Here is a 15,532-nt window from a genome sequence, read left to right on the forward strand (position 1 = left end):
GCAACGGAATATGGCCCCATAACTCTCCCCCATAAATAACTCCCCCCGCACCTGGGCTTTGTACATTTGGATTGCAGGGCTGAGTGGGCGATATGATGACTTACTCGCGATTGTCATAATACCTCCCGCCCTCTGGGCCAGTTTCATATTTGCTTTTGACCGGTGTGCCCCCCACGTTAGATTTTGGTTTAGGGTTATCCCCAGGTACTCAATTGTGTAAACCCTTTCCAAGCGCACTGTACCAAGTAAGGGGTTGGGGCGTTTGAAGGGCATAGGGTTTAGGATCATGAATTTAGTTTTCTGCGGGTTGATTTCAAGTCCCCTTTCTGTACAAAATTCCAGAAAACCATCAAGCACCCGCTGCATGCCCATCGGGGATTTGGACAGCAGCAGGGTGTCATCCGCAAACATAATTGCGGGCACCCTGCTGCCGCTCAATTTTGGGGCGTCAGTGTTGGCAATCCTTGTCAGGTGAGCGATTACCCCGTTCACGAAGAGGCAGAACAGGGTCGGTGCGAGCACACAACCCTGTCTCACCCCTCTGTGAACGGGGAATCTTTCAGTTAAATTACTGGTTCTCCCGAAACAAGGCCATGTCTATGGCCGGTCCAAGAGGGACCGCTCACTTCAGTACACACTCATGAAACCCACTAGGGGATCATTAGGGACAAAGCATCCACAGTGAACACAGCATTCCCCTCCCCCCAGAGTCTAATGATTCAGACAACTCAGTGACCCTCCCTTTTCCAGAGGCTTTATTTGATTCATTACGTGAAGACCTGTGGCGCTAAAGAAGGACCTCTCCTTCAACCTTCCTAATGTGCGGCATGGTCAGGACAAAGTGGGAGGGAGGGTCTCCACTTTGGAGAACAAAGAGACAGGTCACAGTGAGGAGCTTGAATGGCTGCAACAGGAGGTGCTCTGGCTACAGAAACAACAAATTGATTTGCAGGCTGTTAGAAGGTGGGTCTGACACTAGGGGCCACCCAGATTTTTCGTGTTTTGAGCACGTAATTGTTGAGCTTTTCCTGTGGGGGAGCCTCATAATCTGGGACTCACCCACAGTGAACTCATAATGAGGGAGACTGCATGGAGATATTACTAGTGTCCTCCAGGTTTGACTAGGCCGCTGCACAGCAGCTGGAGTATTGGACACGGTGCTGGTTACACGCAGACACGGGTGTACATGCGCGTGCACACGTGTAGGGACTGCGCATGGGAGATTCCTAGCTTGCGCAGTCCAGGAGCGGGTGCACATTGAATGGTGTGGCAGGACTTATGCAGAATTGGGTGGTGACATGGAATAGGCTTTATACCCTGGGAAGGAACATGCCAGGGAAAGTCAATGTGTTTTACTGTGTTTTCACTTCATTATTCCCCTATGGGGATGTGTGGCCCATGGCTAAATCGACTTCCATAAAGCCTACAGATCCAAGCCACACACTAATGACCAGTGTAGCGGAAGTGAAAATGAGTATTCTGCATAGTCCAAAGTCATATTTGTACTGCTTTTGGGTAGTCCAGAATTGTCATATTTCTCTGAGTCCCTGGCTGGGGTCTGGCACTGGCAGGTTAGATTTATGACTTTTCTTCCCAGAGCGAAATCTTCCCTCCAAGGAGAAAAGATAGGGGGAACTACAAGCCAATCCATCAACTGCTGTCGCTGGGTGCCAGGCACCAAGCTTAACCACAGTGAGGGCAGTGAGGGGGGAAGGAGTTGGGTTTCAGAGGCCATGTGGCCAGAGACACTGGACGACTCCATTTTGAGCAACCCAGAGGCTGGACAAGAAGGAGGGAGGGGGCAGGGAAGTGATGTGTCGTTGTTTGATAGGACAAACAGAGACTTTCTGCCAGCCCCCTACTCAACTTTTAAAAAGTACTTGCACAGGAAGAGAAGCTCTCTCTGGGGTGCGGTCTGCTGAGGCAAAAGGTGCTGGAGCCTGGGGGCCCAGGACCACATCTCCTCTGCACACTCCCCCGTGGACCCGCCCGAACAGCGGAACCCGGCGTGGAGCAGGCAGACCCGTTTAGAGCGGCCAGCTCCCATGGCCGCACGAGAGAGTGCTGGCCCATCTGGGAGCCGGCAGGGGCTGCCGGGGTGGACTCCCAGGCAGCACGGCAATGAAGCAGCCATGTGGGGGACCAGAACACCCGAAGGAAAGGAGGAGGCCCTCACTGGGAGAGGAGCAGCTGGGGTTGGGCTCCCCAAGCTGTGAAGTGTACCCTGAGTGTCCGGGTGGTACCGGACCCCCCACCGATGCCCCAGAAGCGGCCTAGCGCCAGCGCGGCTCTCCATGGCACAGCGGGAGAGCCGCTCATCTATTATGCAGGAATAGGAGCACAATCACCCCATAATGCCTTGCCAGGCATTTGGAAGATGGCTGTCCTGGAGTGTGGTGGCCCCCTGGAAGAAGGGGGTCACCCTCAATGATGAAAAGGGTGCTGGGGGGAGCTGCTCGAGAAGCGCTGTTTCCCCCCTGCACGAAGAGCCAAGTCCCACCCCAAGTGTCTTGGGGATTTAAAGGAATCAACCCCTTCAAGGCTCAAACTGCATTTAACACCTTCTGGGCTGGAACTTTTGTTATTCAGCTGAGGGTGTTTTGCTAATTACATCAAGGAGTAAAGGGCTGAGTTGGGGATGTCTGGAGAAGGGCGGAGGTGAAGAGGTGTAATTGCACTGAAATGCATTTAATAATTGTTATTTCATTTAGAGGGATTGAATTTATTTCACCTGAATAATGTGAAGTGCTGGTGCAAGGCGATGTCATAAGCAAAGTGGATTTTTAGTGGGTAGACATTCCTGCTAGGGTGTCTGACTGTATGTACTTAAACCTGTGATTTTATCTGTGATGCCTTAGGGGCTGTAATTGCAATGCATTCTAATGATATCCAAAAGTTATGAGTACTGTCATTCTAAAGTGTGCGTAAACAGGAATTCTTGCTGCTGCGCTTAGGTGAAGACCTTTAGACTATTAGCCCTTAAGATGTAGAGGTGCATACTGTATGGTCAGTAAGAGATGCTCAGTCAGGGTCATGTGTAGCCTGTTTAATGCTTGTTGAGGTAATGGGGGGGGTCGCCACTGGGATGGTGACAGTGCGAAGGGCCCCTGCTCTATGTTAAGACCAATTCACTGCATTGGGTGCAAGATGATGTGCATACATGGGAGTGGTAGCACTAGACCCCACCCCCCCTGAGGGAGGGGTGGAGATGTTATGCAATGTCACAAAGTAATTCCATCAGCTTATGTATATTTGTAAATTGGTGTATAATATTGAGTGGTGTGTGGGTTTAATAAATGTACTCTTACTTTTATAAAGCAAAGTACAGACTGGACAATCAATTATTGAGTGTTATTTTTTGGGCACCTGCAAATGGCGATTACTAGCCCACACCACCTCCCTTGAGTAAGTCTCAGACTGCTCAGCAATGCTATCCTTTGAGAGTCAGGCGGTACAATTGGGTGTTTGGTTCCCAGTGAAGGACACATGTAGTCATGTTATTTGTGCAAGCCTCACAGATGCTGCCTCGTTTTTCAACACAGGCTCATACCAAAGGCCTAGGATATTGCTCTGTGTGAAACAGTGTGACACGGTGTGCACATCCGAGGTGTCCTAACGAATGCCAAGAGAGCCAACTTGGTGGACTACTTAGGCAGCTAGGTAATTTGGAACCTGTTAACAGAAGTGACCAGAAGCACATGTGTGCACAATACAGGAGGAAAAGACTGGGTTTCAAAATCATCAGTAAAATCACAGTGTATCCTATGTGAGTCAGTGGAATTCTGTACGTAACAAACTGCATTTAAGTAATAAGCAGTACTTACCTGGTTTCTTTAGGGTTAACACTTTTCTAGGAGTTGGACTCACTGTAGCAACTGAAAAGCAGATTCCCAAACAGTAAAAACTGTATCATCAGATTTCAAGATAGATTCAAATACAAACTCTTTATAAATGTTACGGTGCTTGCCAGTCCCATCTGCAATACATCTTTGAACCTTACTATAAATACGAATAAACTGTGAAGCATATAGGACATGAAAGAGATCATAGAAAATACAGAAATTACTGGTCCTAGCACTTCTACGAAAAGCACTGGGCACTGGGAAAATGAAATATTTCGATGTTGCCAAGTGCTTAGAGAACTTTATGTCACTTAATGCTGCAGTGCTGATGAACACTCCCAAGACTTCATTACATGTCGCAATCTATGCACAATAACATATTAAAGAAATATATAGAGTGAGAGAATGTGTGAAACTTATGTATTTACCTATAAGTACTTTAATATACTTAATATGTGTACATTACTGAGAGAGTAGTCATTTTACTATACACAGGGTTGAAATAGCACTCCACTGGGCAACACACGTTTGCAGATTCAGTAGCACGACTTTAATTATATGAATTTCCATACAGCTTCAGAAAAATAATGTACAAAACGTAAAGTTTGAATCTGCAAAATATACAGTAAATTCTCAAAGGATTGAAAGTTCAACATTCTAATGTTGATTCCAAACATAATGGCCATTAGTATCACCATCTGAATTGCTAGAAGCCATTTTGTGTCAAAAAAGGACTACAGCTGAATGGAAATCATATAATGTCATAAGAATGTAGCTTCTATTGCTGCATTGTGTGTACAGAGATTTGAGTTTTAGAAATCTTTAATAATAACTGAAAAGTGGAATGGTCCAGAGAGTGTTGTGCTCATTGTTAAAATCCTTTGCTTGGTGACACCAGTGATCATTGCACAGAACACCAACAAGGCCCATGGTAAACATCAATTGAACATGCACAGCACATGTCTGTTTACCATGAAACATTAGAAGCAGACTTACATTAAATGATGGAGGTGCTTGGGCTAAACGTGACAATATCAAATAAATCTTGAAAACCAAAAAAGGGATAATATATCGCACTTGCTGCAGTTCCTTCTTTACAAGTAGTTGTGTGATAAATGTAAATTTAAAATACTTTTGGAACAATTCTTTTAACTCAAAGGGCAGCTTAAGACCCTATTTGATGGATTTCTGTGGTTTAACCAGCTCCCGATTAAGGTACTGAAAGTTTTTAGAAGTTTCCCAGATGTTACACAGATCTCAAATTTTTAAGAATACATTTGAAAAGATCTGCACCTATATAATAAAAGCTAAAACAGATTATCAATACATCCTAATGGCATCAAGGTGATCTAGAGATGTCAGTTCTTGTAACCATTTTTGAAAAAAGAAATATGCCAAGGGGAAAAAGGTGTGTTGGAGTGTTATAGTAATAAATTAAATGGAGCAGCACTTCAAAATATAAAAGCCTATAATATATTAGATTGTTTGTTTTACTTGTCCCCCTATGTGATTTGATGGAATATTGTAATGTGACACATTTTTTTTGCAAACAGATTTTATTATGTCAATGGTCGAGTACAGTGCAGAGCTCCTTATCCCAGGAGACACCTGCCAGATTAGACATTGCATTTAAGTAATACGCAGTAATTACCTGGTTTCTTTATGGTTAACACTTTTCTAGTTGGTGCTTCTGTAGCAACTGAAAAGGAGATTCCCAAACTGTAAAAACCTTATCTTCAAATTTCAAGATAGATTAAAATACAAACTATTAATTGTAAGGTGCTTGCCAGTCCCATCTCCAATACATAGTTGAACCTTACAATAAATACCAATAAACTGTAAAGCATATTTGAAATGAAATTACTCGTCCTAGCACTTCTAGGAAAAGCATTGGGGAAAAGAAATAGTTTTATTTTGCCAAGTGCTTAGACAACTTTACGTCACGTAATGCTGCAGTGGTGATGAACACTGCCAAGACTCCATGGCATGTCTCAATCTATGCACAAATACGTATTAAAGCAATATATAGAGTGAGAGAATGTGTGAAACATATGCATTTGCCTACGAGTACTGTAAATATACATAAATATGTATACATTACTGAGGGAGTAGTCATTTTATTATATACAGGGTAGAAATAGGTCTCCACTGGGCAGTATATGTTTTCAGATTCAATAGCACGACTTTCACAATTTGAATTTCCATGCAGCTTCGGAAAAACAATGTACAAAATGTAAAGCTTGTATCTGCAAAACGTACAGTAAATTGGATTGAAAGTTCAACGTTCTAATGTTGATTCCAAACCCAATGGCAATTAGAATCACGATCTGTATTGCTACAAGCATTTTTGTGTCAATAGAGGACTACAGCTGCATGGAAATCATATAATTTCATATGCATGTAGCATCTACTCCTACATTGTGTGTCCAGAGATTTGAGTTTTAGAAATCTTTAATAATTACTGAAAAGAGGAATGGTCCAGAGAGTGTGGTGCTCATTGTTGAAATCCTTTGCTTGGTGACATCAGTGATTATTACACAGAACACCAACTAGACCCATGATACAACATCAATTGAACATGCACAGCACATGTCAGTGTGCCATGAAACATTAGAAGCAGAGTCCCATTACAAGATAGAGGTTCTTAGGCGAGAAGTGACAATATTAAGTAAATCTTGAAAACCAAAAAAGGGATAAGATATCACCCTTTCTGCAGTTTATTCTTTACAAGTAGTGGTATGATAAATGTACATTTAATATACTTTTGCAACAATTCTTTTAAATCAAAGGACAGCTTGAGACCCTATTTGATGGATTTCTGTGGTTTAACCACATACTGATTAAGTTAATGAAACTTTATAGGAGTTTCCCAGACGTCACACAGATACTGTACTCAATACATTTTTAAGAATACATTTGAAAAGATCTGCACCTATATATTACAGTCTAAAACAGATTATCAATACATCCTAATGGCAGCATGGTGATCCAGACATGTCAGTTCCTGTAACAATTTTTGCAAAAAGAAATATGCCAAGGGGGAAAAGGAGGAATTTGTTAGTATTTTCAAAAGTGCAAACACTCAGTTTGAGTGTTGGAGTGTTGGGTAAGAAAAAGGATGGAGAAGCACTTCAAAATATAAAAGCCTATAATTTATTAGTTGGTTTATTTGACTTGTCCCCCAATGTGACTCAATGGAATATTGTAATGTAACACATCTTAGGCTGTATTGAATGTGATGAGCTGAACTTACCTGGTTTCTTTATCGTTACTACTTTGCTAAGATCTACACAAACACCTAAAAAAAGAGATTCATTAATTGTAATGACTGTATCTTCAAATTTCAAAATATATTAAGATACATACACTTTATTACTTTTAAAGTGGTTCCCAGTCACTCTTGGGATACATCTTTGAATCTTACTATAAATGCCAATAAACAGAAAATCACATGACATGCCATGAAGGGTATAGTTAATATTGTCATTATGGTTCAAGCATTACCATTATAAGCACGGGAAAGGATAACTGGGGAACATAAACAGTGAGTTCCAGTCAAGTGCTTAGACGACTTTAGTTCTCTGTTAGAAATTGTGTTTCTAGTTGGCAGACGTATGCACACCCTAAATGAACCTGTGGGAACCCTCTGGTTTGCCTGGCACAGAGCAGTCAGGCTTAGCTTAAGAGGCAATGTGCACACAACACACAGTATTACAGTGAAAACACCACAAAAATTCTCCAGACCAGTTTAGAAAGAGTGTCATTTTAGAAATAAAACAAGACCAAAATGAAAACATTTCAATCAGACAAGGTTAAGATATGAATTTTTAAATATTGAGTGCAAAGATAACACTTAGAATCTGTAATATCCTGTTATTCCCAATGTGATGCCTTTCTACCATCTATGGAATGTTCATAAGTGCAGCTGTCAGAATGTTGGTGCTCTGCCTAGGTAGTGACAGTTGGATGGGCTGAGCACCTGGATGGATGCTCCTGGTGGGGTCTCCCCTAGGTCCCCTTAGCTATGGAATGTTCATAAGTGCAGCTGTCAGAATGTTGGTGCTCTGCCTAGGTAGTGACAGTTGGATGGGCTGAGCACCTGGATGGATCCTCCTGGTGGGGTCTCCCCTGGATCCCCTTAGGTCTCCCATTGAGCTTGTACCTGACTTAACTTAACTGCTCAATAAATCTACTTGAGAACTACCTTCAAGCGTGGACCTAATTACTACAGAATCAAATCGCGCTCAAGGAGCTAATTGGTCGCAATGGACCAATACAAAGTCAAGCATTCAGGCTGCCCACAAAGGAGCGCAGACCGGCCTCAGGACCCACACAGGACCCGCTGATCAAAAGCACCTTAATCCTTGCAACAACATGAGATGCGCCAATGATCCCCACAAAGGTGGACTGTTGCGCCAAATTACTCCATGCTACTGCATTGATGCATCGATTCTATTAAGCAAAGCGTCAGTTCCAAGTGGGTGGTACTGTATGTGATGCACTGGGTTAATTACCGCTGGAGGGGTGAAGCATCAATTTTCTCCACGCAGTGGCAGCAATGCTCCGATTCCGAAGCAGTGGTTCGGGAGGCGATACAGCTGTTCTGAGTACAATGAGCCACCCTGGTTCTGCAACAGTGATGATGCGTCAATCCCAGTCTTGCAGCAGGCTCATGTGTCTCAGCGCCATCACCCTCTGCTGATTGTTAGTGACCCACTGACTGTACTTCCTAGTATTGTCAGTCTGGTGGTTCTACGCACCATCTCCCCATCACCTAGGGACACTAGGGTAACCTCATCTCTGTACCCACAAACTTCTCCCCAAGCACTAAACAAGCCAACCCCAGGTAATGCACACCAGTGGAGAGCTGTGCCCACTTTGGACACTAGTCATTCCACTAATAGTTCCATCCTAATGACACTCATAGCACCCAAGGGATGGCTTCCATGCAGACTCATTGTCAGGGAGCCACTTCTTCTTCTGCTTCTCAGCAGAGGGATATGAATCCTGACCTATGTAACTAGTTTTGGGCCTTTTTGAGAACTCTGTTGTTTTGGTTTTGTGTCCCCAACCCTCTTCTTGTAAGGACGCTGCCCACCCTTGTTGTGATCCCTTCAAACATCTTGTAATGGAACCTGGTGTTGACCCAGCTGGCGTCCTCCTTAGCATGTTTTCTGAGGTCAGATAACTTGCCAAGTGCTGGCTCAGATCTTTAAAATAGATACTTGTTTGCAATCAATTTATACAGCCACTGATATTCCCAAACATCATCGCCCTTCACCCAACCATGTAGTACCTTGCAAAAAGAAAAAACATAATCCATCAAGGTCTGTGTGAGTAGTAAACCATACTACCTGATTAGGGCTTCCTTTATGGAGGGATACCTCATCCTGTCACCACCCCCAAGGGTCAGTAAAATGTTCCTCCCCTCATTAAGGATATGTTTCCACAGACCAGCCCCACAAACCCCCTCAGGGATCTTGTGCATCTGCAAAGAAATCTCATATGAGTCAAACTACCTTCCTATGTCATAACCAGCCCCATAATTGGGCATTAGGCACTTGGGCATGTGTACTTTTTTCTCATAGCACACTGAAGATAAGTTGCCACCATCTGTGCTGAACCCGGACTTCCTGACCTATAAGTCCAGCTCTCAAAGCAAACTTCCTGAACCAATTTTCTCTGCTCCAACTTCAGCTTATCCAGCTCCAACTTAAATTTCCTCTTCTCTCTCCTGTTTTCCAGCTCCTCTGGGGACATGCCATTGGAGGATACACTGCTACCTATCCTAGGGGAACCATCTCTCCATGCAGGCTGTTGGTCACCTGCCCCATTCTCCAATAAATAATGGTTCGATCCTCATCCTTCTCAAACTCCAATTCATCCTCTTCTTTGATCACAGGCCATCCAATGCAAGCTTCTTACCCAGACTTCAGCACCTTTCCCAGCTCCACTTTCCTAATGAAGCCCCATGTAGAAAGCCCAGTCTCCTGTGTGGGTTCCAAAGAGCCCGAAGAGCTCATCAGAGATCTTTGGGCTCCAAAAAGCTCCAGCCCCAAGCATCTCCTGATGCCAAGACCTCGCCTGCACCGGATGAGTCACTTGCTCGGAGCCCACTCTGACTTACCTGCACATGGTGAGTAACTTGGACCTTGCTGGTCCCGACACTGGATATTTTTCAACAGCTAAGTTGGTTGCTATTGCCAAGGCATTTTGGAGCCCCTGCCGGACACTCACCCCCTGGCACTTGACATCTGACATGGGACAGCTTGGGAATGGCTCATGGTTTGCCACAGCAGCGCCTAGTCCACACAGCTGCAATTTCAAGGGCACCGTCAACTCACTTGCAGCTTTGACATTGGTAGGCATTACCCTTCCGTGTCCCCTGGTCTCTCTGGAGTGGCATAGAATCTGTCCCCTCAGCTTGTAGATATCTCTAACTTTGGATTCTTCTTTTGCTTCCACCAGACCCTCACCTTCTTTGCCAGCGGCATCTTCATTGAAGTCCTCTATTGTAGTCTATGGCGGTTTCTGAAGTCACTTTGCACCTATGCGCCCGGCTTCCCTGGTGTACGTATCCCCGTTATCTGGGTATCCATGGGTGGGGTGAATCTCCAACCTTCCATCTTTCACAGGATTTCAACAGGGTACTCTGGGAAGGGTTATTATTCTTAAAAACTGCAACCACGACTTACCCATTGATTTGTATTGAGTCATCGATCATGTCCACAAGTTGTATTTGTCTTCTGGGTCCAGTCTTGGTTCACATTCCACAATTTTAGTGTATGGTTTGGTCTCCCCGGAGACCACTGTGTTTTTGTGCTACCTACGTGTTGGATATACACCACTCTCTATATTGGATATACACCTCTCTATAATACAGTCTTGCCAGAATTGGACAATACTAAAGATTTCAATTGGCACATACAGTGGGTGGTCCGTCTTCCCCCGCTACCTGTGCAGAAATAGAATTTGTATCTCCAGGGGAGCCTTTCTCCTCTTTGGATGCCCAGAAGAAGCCCACCACGGGTGCGACGTGTTGGCTGTATTGGCTTTTTATCTCAGACATTTGAAATAAATGATCAAAAATCCAAAGATCTTCTCTTGTCCTATGTGCATGTGTCTAGCTTTTACGCTGCTTATATTTGAATGCGTGATTATTGTTTATGCTGCCTCTCAGAGCCTTTGTTTGAGGTTTCATAATGAATACATATTTTTGAAGCTACACTGAATGTTTTTTTTCACTCAACCTACACTATAAAATTAAGTAGTAGTAAAACAAGCTGCTTTACACTCCTTCTGGACAACACTTGTGGGCTGCTCAGTACAAAGCCAGCCTCCTACATTGGTTTGCAGGAGTTGAGACTCAAGCCTGCATTGTTTTACTAACTAATCTAAGTGTGGATTAATTGAATAAATATCACTAGCATAATGCACATATAATTTTATCGACAAATTAACTTCTGCTGAACTTTTAGTTTGGTTGTTAAGGTTCTAGCACAACCCTTTCTCCAATCTTAGGAAGTTTAATTTACAGTATGGTAGGTAGGTACAACACCACACTACTCCTAGACACCATGTCTTTAGTGATGGACCTCAATTGGGCCCAATCGACTAGATACAATGGTCTTAAGTTCCAGGAACTAAGGACCCAGTGTACTTCTAGGAAGTGAAAGACAGGAAGCAACCCAACCAAAAAGTATTTTTCAGAGCGCCTTAGTATATGTGATATCCAGAATCCTGACAGTTCAGAGGATCAGGACAAAGTGGGCTGGGGATGCTCCAGAATATAGGTCAGGAGGGGTTATCCCTAGTGGCCCTAATTCTGAGCAGGACCAAGAGTATTCCGAGGTCTCCACCTTGTTGAACTCTGATCCCCAAGAGAATAGTGCAGATAGCACAGAGGGTGTCCCTAGAAGTAGGTACCCCTTTATTCCTCCTTGGAGGGTTCAGATGTTTTCAGAGGAGACCTAGGCTCCCCTATGCCAAATCTAATGCTTAGGGACCTCTATCTCTAGCAACAGGGAGAACTCTTTAGAGGGGGAATACCACCTGATCAAACTTAAGTGAGTTAGACTCAAGCTCAGGCAAGAATGGTTGGCTCTTGATAAAGAGACCCTGGAAATTCAGAGGGCTGGGAAGAATTTGGAACTAGAGTCCCATGATGGCAGCAATAGTGTACCTAGAATCAGAGATACATCCTTTGACACTAGGAACCTGAACAGTAAATTAATGGACTCCTTCAAGGCTATTGGTTGTACGGTATACTTACAAGAACCCGCACGCCTCAAAATTATTAGGGGAGGACAATCACTATTTTTTACTGAACCGGAGGAAGCGATCAAAAACTTAGAGAGGTGGACGAGAGAGAAGGACTAAAAAAAAAGACTCTACAGTTTATAAAAGAGGGAATAGGATGTAATTCTGCGCTTTTGAGAAAATTGGAAAACTAATCGAAACACTATGTGATTACTAACGGAGGACTCATTATGATTTGAGCATATTTGTCTAACTATCCCTCTTTTCTTTTTGCTTCCTGCCTTTTTTTCTTTTTTTTTTCTTTTCCTTCTCTCTCTATAGCGCTCTTTCTTTGCTGTAGAAACATTCATACTTTGAGTTGCACTAGCGGTGTGGAGCAAGACCCATGCTCACAACTTCACTGTGCTGCCCTTCCAGCGGCAGCCGAGATAGCGGGGTTTCCCCCCCTGGGGGGGTGGATAAGGGGGTGGGCGGGTGGATTCGAGCCATCTGGTGGGTTGGGCAGAAAAATGGGAAAAAATTTTATTGCAAGAATAAGAGAAGCTTAAAAAATAGCAACAAGGTTAATGAAAGTGCTTTTTGGGAGAGATCGAGAAGTAACAATATAAGCTATGTCTTCTTTTAAATGTTTAGTCTGGAAAGTTGCCGGTCTCAATAATAAAGACAAAAGGAAACTAGTACAAGAAGAAATGGACTTGTATAGACCACATATGATATTTCTTTCAGAGACTCATATCAGATATCAAGACCGTAAGTTTCTTTCACAAATGGGTTGCGATCTTGTCGTTTGTTCTACTCTAGGGGCACCAATTCGCGGTGTTGCTATTTTAAAACAAAAATGGCTAAGAGTGAATGTTATTAAGACTGCCGCCGATGTTAAAGGCAGGTGGGCAATAGTATAGCTGCAGTTTAATCTAAAGTGCTATGTATTCTGCATAGTCTATGGGCCAAATTTAGATATACCTAAGCTGTACGAACAATTGACTATCAAGTTATTGGACTGGGAGGGGGAACTTTTGATAATGGGGGATTTCAATTGTGTCATGAATTATGCTATAGACTCCACAAGTAAAGGAACCAGAAATAGGATGGGTAAAGTGAGGTCAGCTATTCTAGAACTAGCTAGGATACACAACCTAAAAGATGTCTGGCGTACTAAACATCCCACCATAGCCGGCTTCACATACTACTCCTCCCCACATCAAACCTTTTCCTGAATTGACATGATCTGGGCAACAAATTGCTTTCTGGAAAATTGTGTAATAGAAATCTGCCCTAAAATCACCTCAGATCATAACCCGATATTATTTGAATTTAAAAATTTGGACATTCAACCCATAGCTCGGCAGTTTACATACCCTAGATACTTACTTATGGACCATAAATATATTTCTGGTATTAAAAAGCACATCCAAGAGTATATATCATTTAATATACACTCTACTGCTATTAACCATGTATGGGATGCATGTAAAAGTAGTATTAGAGGCTATACACAGCAATATATTTTCCGGGATAACGCTGAAAAACGAGGGTTAGAAAAGTCTATCACATCAAATATCTCTTTAGCTGAACAACAACTTTCAGACGCTATAACACAAGGCAAATCCAATATTAAAGAACTTACAGCCTGATTCATGTAGCTAAAAGCGCTCGCAAAAGGGCCAGATTCTGAGAATCTGGCCCTTTGCGAGTGCGATTTTTGCATTTGGTATTCATCATCCCAAATGCAAAAATCGCTATTTAAGAATTCGCATATTTGCGAGGAATGGCATTTAAGGAATCTCTAATAGAGATTCCTCAAATGCTATTCATGACACCAAAAAAAATTGCGATTTAGCACTTTTGGGCCGCTATTTACGGAGAGGTCAGACCTCTCGGTAAATAGCAAAAACTCAGAAAAATGCTTTTAAAAGCATTTTTCTAAGTTGCATGTTGCACACACCCATGTCCTTTGGACATGTGTGTGCGCAACACCTGTTCAATTGTGCATTTTAGGGGTGCTACAGGGTGTCCTTTGGACACCCCTGGCACCCTTAAAATCGCTATCTGATTTGCGAGTAGCAAATTGCTACTCGCAAATGAGGGATACTCCCCATTCATTCCTATGGGCCAATGAATGGGGAGTGAATCCTTTTTTTGCGAGTAGCAAATTGCTACTCGCAAATAGAGAACATGTAGGAATCGCTATTGATTTAGCAATTCCTACATGAATGCCGTTTTGCGTGTCCTCAATAGCGAGTCGCTATGATTCGCTATTAGGGCCACGCAAAACGGCCCGTACATGAATCAGGCTGTTAGTCTTAGACTTATTTTACTAAGGGCATCTCTTAAGAAAACCCTTAGGGAAAAATTTAGTACAAAAATCCACAAATACAAACTCGCACAATATGAAGGCGGTGACAGAATTGGGAAAATTCTGGCGTACAAGGTAGCGGATAAAAAGGCCAAAACTACTATTAAAAATATAAAAGGACTCGACTCTAAAGTCTATACTAAACCAGAACAGATCCTGAGACAATTTGCTAAATATTACTGTCATCTCTACACTCCAGAAAAAACACCTACTTTAGAAACAATAGAAGCATATCTAGAGAAATACACTCCTGAAAGATTAGACCCAGAAATAATTAGACCACTTAATATTAACATCTCTATCGAAGAACTTGGCACAGCTGTAAAGGCACTCCCCCCAAATAAGGCTGCAGGTGAAGATTGCTTACCTGTGGAAATCTATAAGGTCTGTGAACAGGAACTTCTCCCATTACTTAAACAAGTGATAGACTTTGTGGGAGAAACAGGAGCTGCTCCTGCTTCATGGCGTACAGCTAAAATAGTATTCTTTTTAAAAAAGAATAAACCACCGGAAGAACAGGGATCATACAGGCCAATTTCTCTAATCAACACTGATGCTAAAATCTTCGCTAAAGTACTTGCCAATCGGTTAGCGCCGATAATGCCAATTTTAGTCAACTGCCAACAACACGGATTTGTGCTAGGCAGGGATACCACTACCCATGTCAATACTGCAATAACTGCTTTCGATGTCGCAGCGACTACTTTCACCCTACTCGGTATGGTCATGTTAGATGCAGAGAAGGCATTTGACCGAGTGGGGTGGGAATACCTCTGGGCAACACTACTGGCTTATGGGATACAGGGGCAATATTTAAGATGGATACAATCTCTGTATGAGACACCTACAGCAATTGTTAGCTATATGGGGAATAACTCGGATAACTTTTCAATAAAAAGAGGCACTAGACAGGGGTGTCCTCTTTCACCCCTGTTATTCGCTATAGCTCTAGAACCATTCCTAAACGCATTAACTGCCCAAAAACACATAATCCCAATAGAACATGAAGACATGTGTCTAAAAATTACAGCCTTCGCCGATGATATATACACTACTGATTTAATTCAGGCTATAC

General features: G+C 43.0%; 1 protein-coding gene across 1 annotated transcript in view; it reads right to left on the reverse strand.

Annotated features, from left to right (window-relative positions):
* LOC144827955 (uncharacterized) overlaps positions 1-15,532 on the reverse strand; it is a 456,431-nt gene that overhangs the window by 182,216 nt on the left and 258,683 nt on the right. Inside the window, exons 13-15 of the mRNA XM_078686115.1 lie at positions 7,096-7,140; positions 5,494-5,541; positions 3,825-3,875 (exon numbers count right to left, since the gene is read on the reverse strand). Coding sequence (XP_078542241.1) covers positions 3,825-3,875; positions 5,494-5,541; positions 7,096-7,140 — 144 coding nt within the window. The remainder of the gene's footprint in view (positions 1-3,824; positions 3,876-5,493; positions 5,542-7,095; positions 7,141-15,532) is intronic.

This window comes from Lissotriton helveticus, chromosome 4_1 (assembly GCF_964261635.1).
Source record: "Lissotriton helveticus chromosome 4_1, aLisHel1.1, whole genome shotgun sequence".
NCBI classification, from domain to species: Eukaryota; Metazoa; Chordata; class Amphibia; order Caudata; family Salamandridae; genus Lissotriton; species Lissotriton helveticus.